The sequence below is a fragment of the Heteronotia binoei genome, chromosome 4 (genome assembly GCF_032191835.1).
Source record: "Heteronotia binoei isolate CCM8104 ecotype False Entrance Well chromosome 4, APGP_CSIRO_Hbin_v1, whole genome shotgun sequence".
In the NCBI taxonomy this organism is placed as follows: Eukaryota; Metazoa; Chordata; class Lepidosauria; order Squamata; family Gekkonidae; genus Heteronotia; species Heteronotia binoei.
The window spans coordinates 153239856-153262288 of NC_083226.1; the positions used below are offsets into that span (position 1 = coordinate 153239856).

General features: G+C 43.2%; 1 protein-coding gene across 1 annotated transcript in view; it reads left to right on the forward strand.

Annotated features, from left to right (window-relative positions):
• Positions 1–22433, forward strand: part of OXCT1 (3-oxoacid CoA-transferase 1) — a 79594-nt gene that overhangs the window by 34629 nt on the left and 22532 nt on the right. The window contains exons 8-13 of the mRNA XM_060236039.1: positions 8903–9010; positions 11852–11966; positions 12503–12597; positions 12738–12786; positions 14656–14728; positions 16322–16397. Coding sequence (XP_060092022.1) covers positions 8903–9010; positions 11852–11966; positions 12503–12597; positions 12738–12786; positions 14656–14728; positions 16322–16397 — 516 coding nt within the window. The remainder of the gene's footprint in view (positions 1–8902; positions 9011–11851; positions 11967–12502; positions 12598–12737; positions 12787–14655; positions 14729–16321; positions 16398–22433) is intronic.

Sequence of the window (22433 nt, forward strand, 5' to 3'; positions counted from 1 at the left end):
ACCTCCTCCCCCCAGCTTTTGTTTTAACCAAGAGAGAGATGTCTTGGAGTTATCATGGCATTTCCAAATTGTGTCTGACCCTTACACTTAAAGTATCTGACGAGTATAAATAGCCGAAGATGGGCTGCATGTTAGATTTGTGAATATTGCTGCTCGCTTTTCATTGCTGATGTTTTAGTAACTGCTGGCTTAAGTCCGTAGTGAATATAAATTTTACTCAGTACAGAAAATAGAGTGACAAGTGATGTGCTGGACTTCAGTTCAAGCCGCTGTTACACCATGAAGTCCGGCCGGTTAGCACTTTATGCAGGTGTGTGTTTATATGTACCAATGTTGACAGCTGTGAACACCTCAGAATGTGCTGTGTTTGTAAAACATCCAGGGTCGTTACATGCCAGAGAGTCCCATTTGGCTGTAGGTCCCCAGTGCATTTATATGTCTAGAAATACACTTCTTGGCTTCAGGTTTTATAGGTTTATGGCTGAAAAATGCCGCATTCAGGATTAGTGTATGAATTTGCATTTATTAAAGTGAAGTAAGAATGAATCATATAATGCAAATAATAAAGAGTAGATTTTCCCAAGCTGTCCTGCCTAGAGTAGTGATTTGAATCAAGGCTAGTCAGACAGTAGAGGTTCATGTAACCATTGGTCATGATGCCATATTGTTTTTCCAAGCACTGTTTATGAGAATCTGTCCTCTTACTGTTTCAGAGCACTAGTTGCCTTTCCTTAAGATTCCCCTTTCAGCCATCTGCTTGCCTGTTGCTTCACACAACACTTCCCCCCCTTTTGTCTCACTAGAATAGGCTTGCTAGTCCCCAGGTCTGGGTGAGGACCTCCTCCCTGTGGCCAGTTAGCTGGCTGGTATGGGGAAGCCCCGCCCCAACAGCCACTATGTGCCTTTAGTTCTCAGTACAAGCTGAGGATACATGGTTGGAAGGCTGGGAAAGCTATTTTGAGGACCAGCAGCCATTGAAGCAGTGTGAGGCTTCTTTCCCTGAAATGTCTTGATAAGAACCAGAGATCTATGAACTGAGTAGTAAACTCTGTGTGAGTGGGCTTCGAAGTCTTTCTCCCTGGTTGCTGGATGGCTTTTGTGCCATCTTTTGATTTCTGAGGGTGTGCCTTAGAAGTTTTGTTTGTGTGCCTCTAAAAAGTCAATATCTTAAGATCTGTGGTGGAATAGTTAGGTATTGTTGCTCTTTGTTTTTGTTTCCTTTTATACTGATGCATAATATATATAAGCTGTCCTGGGCCCATTTGATGGAGGGAGGGAAGACAAGATGTGTTTAAATAAGAAGTGTCCCTTCTTATCCCTGTTTCATTGGGGCAATGAACAGCAACAAGAGAAATAACCTTGGAGGTCATGCAGTGTATATGGCTCACAATACCTGCTGGCATTATCCATGGTTGTGTTCTGGCACAGGACTTCTCCATAAGAACTTCCTGGCAAATTCTGCTCTTGGAAAGTATTTAAACAGAATGAGTGGAAAGCTTTTGAGCTTTTTTCTTCTGTGGTCGTTGATTTTTAAAACCAGTTCCGAAAATGATATTGTGTCCAAAATGGTTTGACGAATAAACAAATGCAGCATCTTTCATCCCTCAGGCTATCATTGTACTTTCTGGGGTGGTCTGAATTGATTCACAGCATTAAAAAGAGAAAGCATAAATTTAATCAAGCCAACATTTAGTAATGCATGGTGTGGTTTTTTTCCCCCAGTCTAAAAATATCTCCCCTTTGTTCTCTGCAATATATAATAAAAGACTGTTTGGTTTCTTAAATTCTTTTTTTTTTTAATAGACATGCCATGTTAATGCTGTTAGACACTGGGACATAGAATAGGCTTTTGGATCTACTATAGCATGGTGTTTTTCTCTTGAGTTCATGTAGGACCCAATACTTTGGATGGATAGTATTTTACTCCCACCCAATTGTCCCTTACTTTGAGTGGGGTCTAGCAGACCCCAATGCTCTTTGAAAGAATCATTCTCAGATCAAACAAACTGAAAAGTCAGGGCAGCAAAACAGCCAGAAACAATGGACTTGGCTAACAAGCAGTATACGTTATACGGTTGCTGGCTCCAGGTTGGGAAATACCTGGAGATTTGAGAGGGGGGGTGGAGCCTGAGGAGGGTGGAGTTGGGAGTAGGGGAGGGGATGGACTTCAGTGGGTATAATGCTGTAGAATCCACCCTCCAAAGTGGCCATTTTCTTCAGGTGAACTGATCTCTGTGACCTGGAAATCAATTGTAAGAGCAGGAAATCTCCAGTCACCTCCTGGAGGTTGACAGTCCTAGAAAGTTAGGATGGAAAATGTACATGTCTTTCCACCATTGGGTGAGGGTGTCAGGTGTGACTCCAGGGGTATGGGAAGGCAATAGAAAAAGAAAGATTGGATTTCATTTATTCTCATGTAAGGTCAGGGCTTTTTTTTTTAGCAGGAACATACAGGAACACAGTTCTGGCTGGCTTGGCACCAGGGTGTGTGGCCTAATAAGCAAATGAGTTCCTGCTGGGTTTTTCCTACCAAAAAAGCCCCGTGTGAAACAATGGTGATGTCAGGAGGTGTGGCCTAATTTGCAAATTAGTTCCTGTTGTGCTTTTTCTACAAAAAAAGCCCTGTGTAAGGTTATCATTATATTTTATGCATTTGTTTTCACTTCAAATCCGCAGTCTCATGAAGAAAGGTAGTTTAAAAGTCCCTTAATATAAACAAATTGTCATGAATTTTGTACAGTCTGTTTTAAGAATATTTAAAGTATTTTCATCTCATAATTTGAAAAAAAATGAGTTTAGAAGGCTGTTCACATTTTGCAGTTAAAAATCTGCCGCTTCTTTCCCCGCCTCCTTACTATATCACAGAAGAAGGAACTGTTTCCAATTATTTCCTGATCTTTACAGAGAGATTCAATAAATAATTTGAAATAATAGGGGAACAACAAGTACCATCATTTCAAGATGGTCTTATATTAAAGTAGTAAATGTCTCTCAAACCCATCAAATTAATATTTAAGTAATGTTTGCTATGAACAAGTGTTCTCTTTTGATCTCTTTATGGTAATTGGAGATGAGGTGGGTAGGTTTTCTTCTGGAATTTTGAATAAATATGATTACGTGTACCTTAAGGCTTTGGAATTGTGCTTCATTATTCTACAACCAGTGATTTCCCCAGCGAAGTGAATTTTGATGTTATAGCTGGTCTCAAGAACTAGAAGACAATTTTGCTGCAGACAGGCAGTTTCTTAGAATTGTCTGTTGTCTCTGGAGTAAAAACTATCAGGGGACTGACAGAGCAAAATTTCCATAATTCAGCAAAGGAAATATATACTGCATATGTTCAAGTGCTGTGGCTCAGATGTAAAACTTTTGTTTAGCTTGCAGAAGGTCCCAGGTTCAATCTCTGGCATCTCCAGTTAAAAGGACCAGGTAGGAGAAGGAAGGGGAGGAGGAGGATTTATACTCCGCCCTTCTCTCAGAGCTCCTTACAATCTCCTTACTTTCCTCTCCCCACAACAGACACCCTGTGAGGTAGGTGGGACCGAGAGAGCTCTGAGAGAACTGTTGACTCAGAGCTGGCTGCGTGTGGGGAAGTGGGGAATCTAACCTGGATCTCCCAATTAGAGTCCACTGCTCTTAAGCACTACACCAGACTGGCTCATGTGAAAGACCTCTTCCTGATGCAAAAGATCTTTTCCTGAAACCCTGGATGGCTGCTGTCAGTCTATGTAGATAATACTACCTTGACTGACCAATGATCTGGGTCTGTATAACGCAACTTCATGTGTATTACAGTACCAGCTAATGCCGGGGTGTGTGCAAGGGGACACAGTTGAAGCCACATTTTAAGGAAGCTAGCAGATCTTCAGTAGAAACATTACCTATTGCTTTGTTTGTTTGACTGGAAGATTACTTTGTGTTTGTGCGTGATAAGATTACGAATACAGTTGTTGCTGATCCTGGACCCCAAAGTAAAACTTTCCAGCTGCCTATTATTTGAATGAGGCAAGGGAGATTTATAGGTAACAGTAGACATGACAGGAGGTAACTACAAAACAACGAATATGAAAAGAAGGGAACACTGTGCTTATTGTTTAATGCTAATCTGGTGCACTAAATTTATTATCCCAAACTGGCTGACATCAAGGGAGATGTAACAAAAACTGCCTTCTAATTGCTCTGTTTCATGAGAAAATCTCATTTAAAAATCTTCTAAACAGCCAGTAGTCCATTAGCTGATTAGCACTGGAAGAAGGTTTAACTAAATTCCATAAAGTTTAATGCTACAGTTTTGAAGTATCCTTAGTTAGAAGTAAGACCTCTAAACCAGCAATATTGATTGCTTTTGTGTGTCTTTTGTGTGGCTGTTGCTGAGTGAGGAGAGCTTGTTTGCTTGGGGGTAATTGCTGGCCCCACCCTCTGTTGTTGCTCTGGCTGTTGAGTCAGAGGTGGATGGGGACTTGAGCCTTTAATTTGCAAGGCTTATCCCTGCCAGAGGCTCGAGATCTTGGCCTGTGGCTCTTAGCCTGGGGGTCTAGCCTAGGGGTTTTGTAGAAAGGTAGGTAGTTACTCAAAAGTAGTTTCAAGTTTCAAGTGGCAGTTGGTAGTGAGATTTAAAGAGAAGTGAAGATAAAGAAAATTTTGAAATGGATTGCAGCAGTATGGCTGGTGAGGGAGCAGAGGCAGTGACGTGTAAAGACTGTGGGATGTTTGTATTTCTACCTGAGAATAGCACGAATTACACTTGCAGCAAGTGTAAGTTAGTGGCCCTGCTGGAGGAAAAGATACAGGGTCTGGAGTCACGATTGTCCACATTGCAGTGTATAAAGGAAGATAAGGATTTTCTTGACAAAACACATGACGCGCTCTTGAAAGGATAAGAGGAGGGAGAGGAAACGGTCTCTCAGCCATTAGAAGAGGACCCAACACTGGAGGTGGGTTCCTGGAAAAATGTAACCTGAAGGAGAACCTGCTACTCAGCAGTAGGTTCCAGGATCTCCCCACCGTAACTGATTCTGAGCCATTGGAACAAGGGCTACTTCCCCAGCCTCTACAAAGCTTGAAGAAAGTTTCTCAGGATCCTGTGGATAAGAAGCCTGGAGCTTCTGCTCCCCAATATAGGAAGAGGAAGGTGGTGGTGATTGAAGACTCCTTGCTCAGAGGGGTGGAGCCCAAAGTGTGCTAACCAGACTTGTCATCCCGAGAGGTCTGCTATCTGCTGGGTGCACGCATCCAGCACGTGACAGAAAGGATTGGAAGACTTATCAAGCCCACGGATTACTATCCTTTCATGCTGATCCATGTGGGAACGAACGATACTGCCCATCATAGCCCTGAATGTATTAGAAAAAACTAATGGGCTCTTGATCAGAAGGTGAAGGAGCTGGGTGCACAGGTTGTGTTCTCGTCAGGCTTCTTGTTGAAGGCCGTGGCTTAGGACGAGAAAGAAGAATACTTCAAATAAATGACTGGCTAAGTTGATGGTGTCGTCAGGAAAGATTCGGATTTCTGGACCATGACTTACGCTTTCGAGATGGTGATCTTCTATTGGGAGATGGTTTGCACCTTACGGCAGTAGGGAAAAGGGTGTTTGGTAACAGCCTTGCTAACCTAATAAGGAGGGCTTTAAACTAAATTGTATGGGGGAGTGAGACAATAATTCAAAGCCTCGTATGATGCCAGAAACTGGGGATAAGAACATTAAAGATTTGCAAAGAGTGGTACATACACTAGGTAATGTGACCTTGTAGGCTTGTACGGAAACTAAACCCTTGGGATGCATAAAACGTGGATTTCGATGTCTCTACACTAATGCACAGAGTATGGGAAACAAACAGGAGGAACTGGAAGTCGTAATAAAGGAAGGAAACTATGACATAATAGGCCTTACTGAAATTTGGTGGGATGACACTCACAACTGGAATATTCGGATTCAGGGGTACAACTTATTTAAAAGGGACAGGCAAATGAGAAAGGGTGGAGGCGTAGCAGTGTATGTGAAGGAGGTATATACTTGTGAGGAAATATGTGAATCTGAGCATGACAGCTCAGTTGAGAGTCTCTGGGTAAAAATAAAAGGAGTAAGAAATAACAGTGATATTATTGTGCACGTCTGCTATAGACCACCAAGTCAGTCAGAGGACTTGGATGAGATACTTCTACAGCAGATTGAAAAGTTCTCCAAGAGAAGGGATACAGTGATCATGGGAGATTCAGTTACCCGGACATCTGTTGGGAGTCCAACTCTGCTAAAAATGAAAAGTCAAATAGATTCCTGACTTGTCTTGCTGACAACTTCCTTTTCCAGAAAGTGAAGAAGGAAACAAGGGGATTTGCTATCTTGGATTTGATTCTCACCAACAAGGAAGAATTGATTGAAGAAGTGAAAATAGTGGGCACCCTGGGCAGTAGTGACCATGTGATTTTGGAATTTACAGTCTTAGGGAAGGAAAAAAGCTATATGTAGTCAGACTTATAGGTTGGACTTCAGAAAGGCAAACTTCGATAAACTTAGAACTATGCTGGGTAAATCCCATGGTCAGAAATACTTAGGAGGAAGGGGGTTCAGGAAGGGTGGGAGTTTCTTAAAAGCGAACTACTGAAAGTGCAATCACAGACGATTCCTATGAAAAGAAAAAATGGAAAAAGCCTAAAGAAGCCAAAGTGGCTCCATGGACAGCTCTCTAAAGACTTGAGAAATAAAAAAGACTCCTTTAGGAATTGAAAGGAGGGCCTTGTAACCAAAGATGAATATAAACAAATCACCAGTGCTTGTAGAGAAAAAGTTAGAAAAGCTAAAGCTCAGTATCAGCTTAGGCTGGCCAAAGATGCTAAAAACAGCAAAAAAGGGTTCTTTTCTTATGTTCAGAGTAAGAAAAAGAGCAAGAACATGGTAGCCCATTGCGAGGGTAAGAAAGTGAAATTGTAACAGATAATGAAGAGAGGGCGGAACTGCTCAGTTCCTACTTTTCCTCAGTCTTCTCTTCTGAGGGAAACTGTGCTCAACAGGGCAAAAACAGAACATATAAGGAGGGTATGAAGTTCCAACCTAGGATTAGCGTAGAAGTAGTACATAAACACCTCGTTTCTTTAAATGAAACTAAGTCCTCAGGGCCAGATGAATTGCATCCAAGGGTTCTAAAAGAGCTTGCGGATGTTATTTCTGAGCCTCTGGCTTATTTTTGAGAATTCTTGGAGAACAGGAGAGGTGCCAGAAGATTGGAGGCAGTTGAATGTTGTCCCCATCTTCAAGAAGGGGAAAAAAGACGATCCGGGTAACTACCGACCTGTCAGCTTGACGTCTATACCTGGAAAAGTTTTAGAACAAATCATCAAACAGTCGGTCCTGGAACATTTAGGAAGAATGGATGTGATTACTAAGAGCCAGCATGGTTTTCTCAAGAACAAGTCATGTCAGACTAACCTGATCTCTTTTTTTGAGAAAGTGACTATCTTGCTGGATCAGGGGAATGCTGTAGATATTGTTTATCTTGATTTCAGTAAGGCTTTTGATAAAGTTCCACATACTATCCTTGTTGACAAGTTGGTAAAATATGATTTGGATCCTGTTACCGTTAGGTGGATCTGTAACTGGTTGACAGATTGCACCCAAAGAGTGCTTGTGAATGGTTCCTCATCCTCTTGGAGAGGAGTGACAAGTGGAGTGCCTCAAGGATCTGGCCTGGGACCTGTTTTGTTGAACATCTTTATCAATGATTTGGATGAAGAAATAGAGGGAACGCTTATTAAATTTGCAGATGATACTAAATTGGGAGGGGTTGCAAACACAGAAGAAGACAGAAACAGGATACAGGATGACCTTGACAGGCTGGAAAACTGGACTAAAATCAATAAAATGAATTTTAACGGGGATAAATGTAAAGTTCTGCATTTAGGTAGGAAAAATCCTATGCATGGTTATAGGATGGGGGAGACTTGTCTTAGCAATAGTATGTGTGATAATGATTTAGGGGTCTTAGTGGATCATATGCTGAACATGAGTCAACAGTGTGATGTGGTGGCTAAAAAGGCAAATGCAATTTGAGGCTGTATCAAGAGAAGTATAGTGTCCAGATCACGTGATGTGATGGTATCATTTTACTCTGCTCTGGTAAGACCTCACCTGGAATATTGTGTTCAGTTTTGGGCACCACATTTTCAGAAGGATATAGACAAGCTGGAATGGGTCCAGAGGAGGGTGACGAAGATGGTGAGGGGTCTGGAGACCAAGTCCTATGTGCAAAGGTTGAAGGAGCTGGGGATGTTTAGCCTGGAGAGGAGGCGGCTGAGAGGTGATATGATCACCATGTTCAAGTATTTGAAGAGCTGTCATATAGAGGATGGCGTGGAATTGTTTTCTCTGGCCTTGGAATGTAGGACCAGAACCAATGGGTTGAAATTAAATCAAAAGAATTTCAGGCTCAACATTAGGAAGAACTTCCTGACTGTTAGAGCGATTCCTCAGTGGAACAGGCTTCCTCGGGAGGTGGTGGGCTCTCCTTCCTTGGAGGTTTTTAAACAGAGGCTAGATGGCCATCTGACAGCAACTAAGATCCTGTGAATTTAGGGGGAAGTGTTTGTGAGTTTCCTGCATTGTGTGGAAGGGGTTGGACTAGATGACCCTAGAGGTCCCTTCCAACTCTATGAGTCTTTGATTCTATGAACATTTACCTATAAGTGAACATGTGTAGGATTTCCTACCAAAAGTGGTTATTGCCTAGACTGGGTAAATGGAGGGGGAGAGATGGGAAAGATTTGGCTGTAGTTATGGTGGCTTTATCAACTCACAGCAGTGTTGCATCCTCACCTCAAAAGCAGCAGAAGGAGCTGAGGTATTGCCATCTTCTAATCTTTTATAACTCTCAGAGACATCGCATTTTGTGGTTGCCCCCCCCTTTACTAGGTGGAAGAAATTGTTGATGTAGGAGCATTTGCCCCAGAAGATATTCACGTCCCCAAGATCTACGTTCACCGCCTCATCCAAGGGGGAAAGTATGAAAAAAGAATTGAGGTAAGGTTTAACACTTCTGCCATCTTGCAATTTTTGACAATACAGTGTCTCCCTATGCATTTTCAGGATTATGTTGCAATAAGCAATAGTGTAGGAAAAAATTAGTGCCCAAATGAGATTTTGTTGTAAACTCTGAACTTCAGTAGTAGATTGGCTTTGATATCATTTTTCCTTTGAGGATTTCATGGCAGTGTACAGTGTCTCCCCCCACCCCTCAGAAATTAGTCTTAACAACCTTGTGAGGTAGATCAGATGGAGATTGGCCAAGGTCACCCAGGAGATTCAGGGCAGTGCGGGGTTGCCTTAATCCTAGTCAAGTACTTTAACCTGTCAAGCGCCAATATTTCTCAATAACTATGTCCTTTGTCTTGAATCAAAAGTAGGTTTATTGTTAGAAACTCAGGAGCTGTACCAAGGACACAAGCCTTGGGAGTAATGGGGTACAAACAGTTACACAGTTGCTATATAGGATATCATCAAAGGTTACACTACAGATGCATACTTGAGTCACGGGTTCAAAGGTTACTAAGCAACTATTTTATTACTAAGGAATTTTAGGCTATTGGAAACATCAAACCTTCTCACACTTCTTTGGGGAGAGATAAGGACTGTCTGTGTGAAACCGTGGGTGTGAAGGTACTAATGCCAGTCTGTAACATAAACATCTCAGGGCCAGATGGTTTACTACTTGCCCTCTGGCTGTAAATAAGGAGGGAGAGATGGAGAGCTGATGACCTGCTCTCTACATAGAAAAATGCAGTCCAGAAATGAGCGCGCTTGACATAACCATTACACATTATGCTAACTTCAGTCGGTGAATAGGTGTGATTTAAGTCACTACTTGCTCCTTCTTTCCCAAAGGGGCCTGCTCTTGGCTGCGTCAGTGGTCTCAGTTCTAGTACTGTGCTCTGTTCCCTTCACAAGAAGCCTTCCTGTTTCCAAGGATTTTTATGTAGTCTAGACCACAGTTACAGCAGGGATTAATCTGGTCTGCTGAGTTTTGTAATCCTGCTAGGGATCAGCCCTGTCAGATAGTGAACGGCAAAAGAAAACTGCAGCCTTCTCTGTTTACTGTCATGGAGAGAAACCTATAAAAGCAGCATCTAACTAGGAGCCTTTGACTGCATTTTCAGGCATAAATTGTATCAGGTCTAATGCAGTTTCCAGCAGATTGCTAGGTGTGATTCCGGTATAAAGTTGATGCACCTAGTGCTTGGGAAAAGTACCGTATTTTTTGCACCATAAGACTCACTTCCCCCCCCCAAAAAAAGTGGAGGGAAAAGTGTGTGCGTCTTAAGGAGCGAATACTGCAAAAAATTCACACAAATGTCTCTAAATTCACACAAACAGCTCTAAAAACTAGGTGCGTCTTATGCTCAGGTGCGTCTTATGGAGCGAAAAATACGGTAGGTACATTGCCTTTATCCCATTAGAAGAGCAGTAATCGCAGTCCTGTACATGGCATGGCATAAAAAGAGGCTGTAGAGAAACCTTTATTTCTCTGATTTCTGAAGTTACTTAATAAAAATTAAAGCAAGAAGGGCAGGAGCTCAGATCCAGCTGCAAGTCACAGCAACACCCGTGGCTCTTAATGTATTATAATAAGCTTACAGGAATGCTTTTGGCTTTCTTTTTCTTTTTCGTGTGTGTCTGGAGAGGGGTGGGAAGAGGCTTAATTTCCTCTCCAAGCTCTGTTGGAAGTCTGCCTTGTCAAAGAAAAGCCATGGATCTTGGATTCAAATACAGCATTGTAACATTCAGCCATTATCAGAGAAAATATTCCAATGGATTTTAAAAAGTGCTTGACATTCATGTACCATCAATTTAAATCCCGTGTTTCTGTGTTTGCTGTAATCAAAGTACTTTGCATTGCTGCTGGTCAGATCTGTTTGCAGACCTGATACTTTCCCAAGCCAAGTCCTTGAGAGCTGCAGAACGCTGGCAGCCTACATCTCTCTTCCTTCAAATCCATGCAGGTGTTTTTCCAGCAGAGGAGCTGTCTTGTGAACAAAAATGAATAGGATTAATCCCCCTCCCCTCCCCTCTTCATTGTCACCGTGAACCTTGAAGAGCTCTTACCTTTCTGGTACCATTGCCATTCATTGTTCCACTTCTAGGATTTAATTCAGGAAGGTTTCCTGGGCAACTACTTGCAGTCAGTGAGGGATGGGTTTCTTATTCAGGCACTGCACAGAAGCTGACCAGCAGGTGGCATCCTGGAGCAACACTTGGTCGCTTTCCATCTGCAGTCTTGGTGGTTGTTCTGCTGCTTAAGGATACCCAGATGGGGCAATGGAGGACATTAGAACATCATAAAAGCCCCCTTAGCCATCCCCTGATATTGCCTCTTAGCACTGGTACTCGAAGATTTACTATCTATGAATATGGAGGGTCCTTTTAGTCACCATGGTTAGCAGCTACTGATGAACCTGTCCTCAATGAATCTCTCTAATTCCCTTTGGAAACCCATCTGATGTCGTTTTGGCTGTATAATTATAAAATGTTGCCCACCCTTATGCTAGCTGGGCTTAGGCAAACCATTGTTTTCTCAGCCTGAGGGGAAACCCCCCCCCCCCACACTTGTGTCTGGGGACAAAAACAACCTACCTTACAAGGTTGTTTTTTAAAGGTTACAAGATTTTTTAAGGATTAACACAAGATAATGTATACCGAATACGCTGAATGCCTGAATGATATTATAAACCCTTTTTAACGCTTGTTATTACTGAAATTATTTCTTAATTGTTCTAAAATACCTGAGGGGCACTGCCTTCCCTTTAATATCCACATAAGAGCTGTGAAAGACATCTGTCTGTAAAACCTCATTTTTTTTACATTTAGCGGCTGTCCCTTCGAAAAGCCGACGAATCCCAAAGCAAGCAAAAGAAAGCCGGAGACAATGTCAGAGAGAGGATCATCAGGCGAGCAGCTCTGGAATTTGATGATGGCATGTATGGTATCCTTTTTCCATGGCTGAATTATTTGAGTTATTATTTGAGAAAAAGAAAGAAGTACTTTTCTCCCTTTCTCACAATATGAGAACTCGTGGACACTCAATGAAATTGCTGAGCAGTCGGGTTAGAACGGATAAAAGGAAGTACTTCGTCACTCAAAGGGTGATTAACACATGGAATTCACTGCCACAGGTGGCGGCTGCCAGCACAGACAGCTTCAAGAGGGGACTGGATAAACATATGAAGCAGAGGTCCATCAGTGGCTATTAGCCACAGTGTATTGTTGGAACTCTCTGTCTGGGGCAAGTGATGCTCTGTGTTCTTGGTGCTTGGGGGGGACAACAGTGGGAGGGCTTCTAGTATACTGGCCCCACTGATGGACCTCCTTATGGTGCCTGGGTTTTTTGGCCACTGTGTGATACAGAGTGTTGGACTGGATGGGCCATTGGCCTGATCCAGCATGGCTTCTCTTATGTTCTTATGAGAATGGTTTTTGAGGCTTTTTGATCCAGTTGCACCTTGACTAATGTGTCTTCAGCTAACCTGGGCATTGGAATCCCACTGCTTGCCAGCAACTTCATCAGTCCTGACATAACAGTTCACCTGCAAAGTGAAAATGGAGTACTTGGCTTGGTAAGAATGACCATGGAAGCTGTGACAGATAACCATGAAAAAAAGGGAGGGGAAGAAGAAGGTGTTTATGAGAGCTGTTGTCAAGGTATTTGATGGAAGAGCTGCTATAAGACTGTGTCTCTTGTTTGTTTTGAAACTAGGGGCCTTATCCACTACAAAATGAAGTTGATCCCGATCTTATCAATGCAGGTACACCTCTCTGTCTATCAATACCATTTATATCCTGTCCTATCTCAAAAACACAGTCGTACATATTTTCCCATTGTCTCCTCATAATAACCAGAGTTGGGTTAGACTAAGGGAAGATTAGTGTCCAAGGATGATCGGGGCCAGGAGACCAAGCCCTGTAAGGAAAGGCTGAAGGACTTGGGGATGTTCAGTCTGGAGAAGAGGAGGTTGAGGGAGGACATAGTGGCTCTCTTGAAGTATCTGAAGGGCTGTCACTTAGAGGAGGGCAGAGAGCTGTTCCTGTTGGCAGCAGAGGAGAGGACTCGCAATAATGGGTTTAAATTAAAGGCAAAAAGGTACCAGCTGGAAACAGAAAGAGTTGTCCAACAGTGGAATCAGCTACCGAGGCAGGTAGTGAGCTCCCTCTCACCGGCAGTCTTTAAGCAGTAGCTGTACAAATTGGTACAGGAATGCTCTAGGCCAGGGGTGGCCCACAGATGTCAGATGTTTGAGAGCTGTAAGACGTGAAAGTCAGAGTTGGAGGGAGGGAGGGAATGAAGTAAGGAAAATAGATGGGGGAGGGAGGGAGATGTGAAAAGAAAGCAACTTTAACTTTAAACACATTCTCCAAGCTGCTAGCTAGCTTGACTTGGAGAAGTGATTTCAAGAGACAATGTCTTCTCCAAGCTGGCCAGCAAGGTGGTGGGGGCTTCTATAGCCACACAAGATGTGTGAAAGAGGCACATGTGGCCCCTGGGCCACAGTTTGGCCACCCCTGCTCTAGGCTGATCCTGCATTGAGCAGAGGGTTAGACTAGATAGCTTGTATGGCCCCTTCCAGCTCGATGATTCTGTGACTCTCAGTGAACTTTATTTACTTCATTTATGCCCTGTCTTTCTGTCCAGCAGACAGAGTGGCTTATGTTCTTGTCTTCTGCATTTTATCCTTGTAAGGCTCATGTGAGGTAGGCTAAGCTAAGAGAGAGTGACTGGCCCAAGGTCACCCAGCAAGTTTCTGTGGCAGGGTAGGGATTTGGACCTGAGCCTCCCAGCACCCTAGTCCACACTGGCTGTCATGTCTAAGTAAGAATTTGGATCTAGACCTCCCTTGCAGAAGTCAGTGTAAGAGCCAGTGTGATGTAGCCGTTAAGAATGTTGAATCTGGGAGAACTGGATTCAAATCCCCACTTGTGGCATGGGAGCTCACTGGGTGACCTTGGGCCAGTCACACTCTCTCAGCCTCACCTACCCTACAGGGTTGTTGTGAGGATGAAATGGAGGAAAGGACAATGATGCAAGCTGCCATGGATCCCCCTTGGGAGGAGGAGGAGGAAGAAGAAGAAGAAGATATTGAATTTATATCCCGCCCTCCACTCCGAAGAGTCTCAGAGCGGCTCACAATCTCCTTTACCTTCCTCCCCCACAACAGACACCCTGTGAGGTGGGTGGGGCTGTAGAGGGCTCTCACAGCAGCTGCCCTTTCAAGGACAACCTCTGCCAGGGCTATGGCTGACCCAAGGCCATGCTAGCAGGTTCAAGTGGAGTGGGGAATCAAACCCGGTTCTCCCAGATAAGAGTCCACACACTTAACCACTACACCAAACTGGCTCTCCATGAGAGAGGCATGGTCCAAATGAAGTAAATAAAATAAAATGAAGTTCAAGATGCCATCCAGACTGAGTCACTGTCAAGAGGATCTGTTATCTCAAACTTTTTCTCTAGTATAGTTTGCTCAAAGTTGATGGGACTCTATTTGCAAGAGAAATGTTGGTATATTGGTGTTGTCTCTTCTGCAAAGAGTTCTACAAATCTTCTAAGTAGGCTGAACGAATAAATGAAAGAGATTTCCTCACTCGGCCATTGCAAATGTAGGATCTTGTTTCTTCTACAGGAAAAGAGACAGTCACTGTACTTCCAGGAGCTTCCTACTTCTCTAGCGATGAATCTTTTGCCATGATCAGAGGGTACGTAACAGGTGACTTGATTTTGCTCAGTATTAACAGTACAGGCCTGTTGTCCAATGTCAGCTCATTGGATCTAACAGTTGTAATTGTTTTCTGCAGTCCTTGGCTTTATATGAATCGGGTAGACGACTGAAGGTCAAACTTCATTATGCGGAACATCTTCCAGCCATTTTGTTCTAACATGCTTTGTTTGATGTAGCTGTGGGAGGAGGAGGAGCTGTATTAGATTCCTTCCATTGAAATCCCCTCACCCTGATTCCAAGCTGATACTAGCTTTAGCGGGAGGTGGACTTGTGCCCCCTGCCCACTGCACTTGGGGCTGGGAATGTCTGATGGAAAAGGGTTAACAGTAACCCCCTCCTCTAACAGCAGGGCCTTCACATTGGACAGGGAGTTACCCACTGCAATAAACACTTTCTTTTTTTGCCCTCAGGTCTCAGCTGACTTATGGCAGTCCCATAGGGTTTTAAGGGCCAGAGACATTTAGGGGCGGTTGGTTTGCCATTGCCTCTCTCTGCATAGGAACCCTGGACTTCCTTGGTGGTCTCCCATCCAAATATTAACCAGGGCTGACCCTGCTTAGCTCCTGAGCTCTGAAAAGACTGGGCTAGCTTGGGCTATCCATGTCAGGGCAAGAAACAGGTTACTTCTATGAAATGTCCTGGCTCCCACTGAGCTGTAGGAATCTTGCTAGTTTCCTCTACCACTTGAAGGAATAAGAGCTGGCTTATACACGACAGCGTCAGGGATAGCTTTGCGTGTGCCTCACGGGCGGCGTATGATACTTCTGACCTAGTGTATATCAGGAAACCCCTGATTGTGCTGGAGCTCCAGGTTTATGCTTGGACCCCCAAGCAACTTTGAATTGGGCTGTCAGTCTTGGGGAGGGGAGCAGCAGGAAGAATAAACCCATGAGTACGTGATGGACGTCTGAATGTTGCTGGTTGAAGCCTATTAAAGCAACAGAGCTAAAGTATACCTATGTGAAAATGCAGACACTCTCTGAGAATAGAATAGGATCAAGTTTAAGACACTGCAAGTCATGGAGGCACTACTAATTTGCTTTGTCTTTGTCTCTTAATTTTAATATGTGGTCTTATCCCGATTAGCATTCCTCTGCCTCAGGTTAGTGGCAGACACGGCACATCAGATGTTGGCATGCGTTGGGCATTTCAAGGAAGAGTGAAATGATAAGAGAGGAGCTAGAGCTCTTAGAATGTCTCATTTGGTCCTTAGATAACCAAACCAAACAAGTGAGTGTGCAGCGGGATTGCAGACCTCTCGGTACAAACAGAAACACATGTCTTTGGAAGCTTTATTTTTCTCTGTTGGTCTTCTTAACAAACATGCTTAGGAAGGCAGCTCTGTAGTGCCATCATGAGCAAAGTTACCTCCTTTTAAGCCTGTTGACTTCAATAGACTTTGAAGGGCATTAACTCTGTTTAGGATGGTGCCGCAAGTCACCCATGTATCCGGGTATATTTCACAAGTGTTCATCCCCGTTTAGAGAACTTGTAGTGATGGAAAGTATGCCAGAATTCCTGATGCTGATCACAAATATATGTCGATTTCATTTTTTTTTTAAATTAACAGAGGGCATGTCAATCTGACTATGCTCGGAGCCATGCAAGTGTCCAAATACGGCGATCTGGCCAACTGGATGATTCCTGTAAGTGGACGGAAAACATTTTATCTTTTATTTCTACATTTAATGTATGAAAGTATAAATATACTTGCAGAATGTACTTTACCAAAACTTCCACTGATACCTTTGAGAAGGGAGGCTGGAACTGAGAAGGCAGGAATGATTGGAAACTGAGAAGTACCCAAATTACCTTAAATCTGTTTGGTGCAGAGTTGGGCTGTTAGTCTTGGTATTTCTGCAAGAGTAGATAGTTGGAGGAAGACATGGCATTTTTTTCAGGGGAAATGACCCACGTAGCATTTGTGTGATTGCTGGAAACCTTTCCGATTAAGAAATTCTGATAGGGAATAGAGCCCAGTAATCTGGGTTTTGATAAGAGCTGGTTTTAGGGAGAAGACAAGAAAAGACAGTTGTAGAGCAGTTGGTGTTGTCCTAAGCGTATCTTTGAGGCATTACATGCAAGTCTGTCTTTCCTTTCCAGGGTGAGTTCCAGGGTGAGGGTGAGAACCAACAGATTGCACAGGTTTAAAGCAGGTGACAGCAAAACATGCTGCTGATTGGCTGTCCATTGTATGATGTTATCAAAAGTCATCCCTTTACTTAGCAGTTCTGCACTTCTCAAAACCTCCTCCTTTTTCAAAGATAAATGGATGAATTGCTTTTTAAAATGCAAATGGGAAACAGTTCCCCTTTGAAATATGAAACATGGTGGAAGGAGCTCAACATCAGAAGCACCATTTGATCAACTGGCATATGTGTCTGTTATCTCTGTTGTAAAGCCAGGAGGAAGCAAAGTTTGTCCTGTACTAAGGACCATTTTTCAAGCACTCTTCTATTACATTTTTGTTTCTCTTAAGAGTCTTTTTGCAAAATTGCTTGGCAGATTCAGGTCCAAGAATAATGGGAACGAAGGTAGAATTTGGGGCTAACAACTCATGGACGACAGATCAAGGCCAGGAATTAGGGAATAGAAATGAGGAAGTAAATGTGTTTCAATGAGGCCCCAAAAGAGAGGGAGAATGTTGTCAATGTGATTCCTGTTGTCTTCCTTAAATGCTGCTGAGAAGCTGCAGGTATTGAGGGCAGAGGGTGGGGTTGCCAGGTTGGGAAATACCTGGATATTTGGGGGGGGTGGAGCCTGAGAAGGATAGGGTTTGGGTAGGGGAGGGACTATAATGCCCCAGAATCCACCTTCCAAAGTGGCCATTTTCTCCAGGCAAGAAATCTCTGTTAATCTCTGTTGCCTGGAGATCTATTGTAATCCTTGGAGATCTCCAGCTACCACTTGCAGTTCGGCAGCTCTAGCAGAGGAGAATCCAAAGTAGTCCAAACAGCATCTGCATTCCAAGAAAAGTAAGGGAAGATTTAGGAAGCTGGATTTATTGTGCCAGGTGTACTATTAAGTGTTTTTGAAATGTTCCAGTTTGTTCAGGTGGGATCTTGAAAAAGATGACATCCCATTAATTTTCCTGGGATTTTCAGCTACGGCCTTTGGCTGCTGATCTCATTTTTAACCTGCCTTTATTGATAGTTCTTCCAGAATGGCAAAGGTGGGCTGGAGTGAACCTATGCTTTCCTGAGCATAACACTGTGAGAGCTAGAAATGGAGACTGTAGCACTGACTGTTAATTCTGAGTGCCTTAACCTTAATTCATTGTATCCCCATCCCTCCAGTTTGGTGCAGAGGTTAAGTGTGGGGATAGAGAAGGTAGAGAAAGAAGGACTTTTCTCTCTTTCTCACAATACAAGAACTTGTGGACACTCAATTAAATTGTTGAGCAGTTGGGTTAGAACAGATAAAAGGAAGTACTTCTTCATCCAAAGGGTGATTAACACATGGAATTCACTGGCACAGGAGATGATGGCAGTTACAAGCACAGACACCTTCCAGAGGGGACTGGATAAACATATAGAACAGAGGTCCATCAGTGGCTATTAGCCACAGCTTATCATTGGAACTCTCTGTCTGGGGCAGTGATGCTCAGTATTCTTGGTGCTGGGGCGGAAGAATAGTGGGAAGGCTTCTAGCGTCCTGGCCCCACTGATGGACCTCCTGAGGGCACATGGGTTTTTTTTGCTACTGTGTGACACACAGTGTTGGACTGGATGGGCTGTTGGCCTGATCCAACACGGCTCCTCTTGTATTCTTAATTATATTTTTTGTATTTTATTTATGTCGTTATCCGACCTGAGCCCACCATGGGATAGGATGAGATATAAAGCATGATAAATAAATAAATAAAAACAGAGTTGATGGCCATGCTCTGTCTGTTCTCAACTTTGAATAAACATTACTGCTAGCTGCTGGACTTTCTGCTGCGTGCTTTGTAGTTGGCAACTTTTTAGTGTGCTTGACGATTTCTCCCTTCCTCTCCCCCCAAAGTTTAGAGTTCTATGTAGTACAGTTTCTAATCACTTTCGCATTTTCGGTACAGAAATCTTTTTCTAGAAGTCAGTGTGTCCTTTCCTTTGTATTCAAGTTATTTCCAGACATTGTAGTTTTCAGTGAAGAATCCTGCTGTTCATAGCCAAATTGCTGCAACGCTAAAAAATACAAGTGATAGAAGAAATTTAATAAACTTCCTAAGGCGACCTCATTTATAATAACAAGTATTTCAAAGCCCACCCGTCAGGTCACCTTTTGTAAGAATTCCCTTTTTATTGTTGTGTGCCTCTGGAGTTCAGAGTCGATTCATTTCCCGCTGTGAACCTGCAGCTTGTGATATTTCGATGCCAGCAGTTCACACATCTTCTCACCTGACACCAATTTAGGGTTCCTGGAAAACAGCCTGTCTTGTTCTCAAGGTTTTATCAAAGGGAAATTGAAGATACCTGGTATTTATTGCGACTTTTGCTTTCCTTGTGAGATTTGATGCTTTGAGCAAGCCTGAATGTGATCAATGGAGCATGTGTTTCTTTCCACTTAGAGACAAAAGTCTGCTGTGAAATGAAGAGGCAGAAAACTATGAATTAAGGGGGAGGGATTTGTGTGTGATTTTAGGGAAATACATAATTTGGATGAGCTGGACTCATTTTATCCTTCAGGGATCCAACTCTTTCTCCCCTTGGTATTCACAGTTTAAAACTTGAAATCTCACCTCTCTGTGTTTATCATAGTTACCTGGAGGGTGTTGTTTTGTAAATGAATTTGTTCTTGTTCGTTTAAATGAGTCTCTACCAGGGGAAAGAATAGGGGATAAATATTTAAATAAATAAAAAACCCTATCCTCCTGTCAGTTTGCCTCATAATTCATAGCAGCCTCAAGTTGGGGGCGGGGTGTATACCCAGGCCTAGATTTTTGAGGGCCAGCATGGTTCAATATTGCGCTAGAACAGAGGTGGCCAAATTTGCTTAATGTAAGAGCCACACAGAATAAACATCAGATGCTTGAGAGAAGGAAGACAGGCAGGCAAATTGATGGGGGAGGGAGTGGTGGAAAGAAAGCAACTTTAACTTTAAATGCATTCTCCAAACTGCTGGCTGGCTTGGCTTGGAGAAGTGATTTAAAGAGAGAAATGCCTTCTCCAAGCCACCCAATGAGACAGAGTGGGCTTTGAGCCATCCCATATATGTGGCCATCCTTAGTCTAGGATCTGAGAGAACTGGGTTTGGATTTCCACTTTGTTGTACAAGCTTACTGGGTGACCTTGGACCACTGACACACTGTCAGGATAAAATGGAGCAAGATGTTGTCGGCCACTTTGAGTCCCCATTGGAGAGAAAAGTAGGGTGTAAATGAAATTAAATAAATAAATTACTGTTTCCTCAAAAAAATAAAAAATCATCCCACTGTACTTTCTCAGCAGACTGAGGAAAGTAGGAAAGAGTGGCAGAAAAATCCTATGTGGTAACATCTAACCCCAGGAAACATCACAGGTGTCTTGTTTTGTGTGAACTTGGTAGGTGCTAATAAAAGTTATTACACAGATTTCGTTCTTGTTTTTGGACTTCGCATGGATCATCGCAACATTTCCTCTGATTTAGTATTTTTTAATTCTGATGCATATCTTTTGAAAACCTGACATGGACTGGTATTTGAAGCTCTAATTTTTGTGGGTATCCCTTGTTTTTTGTCTGTAGGATGTGAGAGACCATCTTTTGCAACTGGGTTTCATTGGCTTGAATTGGTGTGTCATGAAGTACATTTTGCAAAGAATTTTGTTGCCTTTCTTGGGGAAGGAGAGGGAGAGGGAGTCTCAAATGTTGTATTATGCATAAATGTAGTTTCTTTGACTAATGATGCTTTTTATATTGGTAAAATAGCTTTGAGTTGAATATCACGCTTTAAGAGCGGAGGGCTAGTTGAGTAAAGGGCTGCCTAAAACTGATAGATGAGTTCTCCCACAGATTTATGAATATTAGTGCTATAAATATTGGTCTTGCTAATACAATGCCATGGGGATAACAGATAACAGTTGATGAATCCTGAAGAATAAATTTGGAAGAAAAGTTCTGTAGTTAGCATATGAAACTGCTAACTCTATTTTTCTCCCTTCAAAAATGGTTTATGCTAGATGTTTGGGTCTAGAAGCTATTTATCCTGAACAGAATTCATTTTTATAATGCTTTTTCAAAGTTCCCTAGTTGTTTGTCTGATTTATTTGACTTCTGTTCTTTCATTACAAAAAAGAGGAAAAAAAGCTGTGACAAGTATCTTGGATCTCGGGAAGACTAGCTTTTACTGTTGGCGTTAAAGATGTCTTATTGCTGACTGGTTTTTGTGTGCAAAGCATTACTCTTTATAGAAACATAACTCTGGAAAGGTACCCCAAAGGTCATCTAGTCTAGCCCCCTGCACAGTGCAGGAAACTCACAGCTCCCCCACCCCGTGACCTCTGCCCTATGCCTGAGGGAAAGAAACTCCAGGATCTTCTTCGTGGTCTCTGTGCAGTCCCACACATGGGTTATCTGTCTGGATCGAACCCAACCTCGGAGAATTCAAAGCAATCTTAAGCGTTAATTTTGGCGCGCACTCCCTCTCGTTCTGGGGAGGAGGCATCCACTGCGCATGCCTAGAACAGGAGAGAGGCGCTCCACCCACCCAGTTTCTTCTTTATCGCCGTCCGGGATACACCTACCTCGCTGCGTCTCCGTCTTTTCTCTGCAATCTTCACCTCACTACTTGCGTCTTCATCGTTCTTCATTTCAAATTTTCATCTTCACCTCTCCGGTATTGTAAAAAAAAAAAATCTATCCTTCCTTATCTTTTTTCCCCCCTTCCCCTCCCCCTCTCCCCTCTCTTCCCGGTCAGATGGAAGGGAAGGATAACAAAATCACTTTTAAAAACTGTACTCAGTGTGGGGCTAAGATTCCGTATGCAGACGGACAGTCCTTGTGCCTTTTCTGTTTGGGGGAGACCCATAGAGCCGACACTTGCCTCTACTGTTGTCAGTTTGGGAAGCAGGCTAAAAAGAATCGCGTGGCTAGGCTCAAAAGCCACCTTCTGGAGTCATCTCTACAGCCTGCAATGTCTCAAGCCTCGGGGTCTCAAATTTTGCCATCATCCCTAACCACGCAAAGGGAAATGGCTCGACCGGCAGCTTCCGTGGCATCGGCTCCCAGCAAGCATAAGTCTGGGAAGCACTCCAAGAAGTCTTACAATTCCAAAAAGAAAGATCATATGTGGAATCGACTTCCACAAAGCCATCGGATTCAACAACCCATCGATCGAAGTCGAAGACAGATCATCGGTCTTTGGCTGCTAGGTCTCCCAATATGACCTCGACATCGCACCCAACTGCTCCTGCTACAGCTTCGATGTCAACGGTGCCGACTCCACCCGAGCATACTGATACGAGGCCCGAAGAGATCGTCCATATTCTTTCAAGATCACCTTCGATCCACGAATCCTTACTGGAAAAGATCCTCGACATCAAGTTGCCTGAATCACTGCGTCTTCGGAGTCAACAATCTAACCTTCTCGAACCACATTCTTTTTGAGAGGTCTCTTTACCTTGTAAGCAGCAGACAGTCTCCCTAGTGTCTCCGCTTCGAAGGGAACCATCGACTCCGAGGGAGCCATCTACTCGAGTCCTACCAGCACGATCCCCACGTCACTG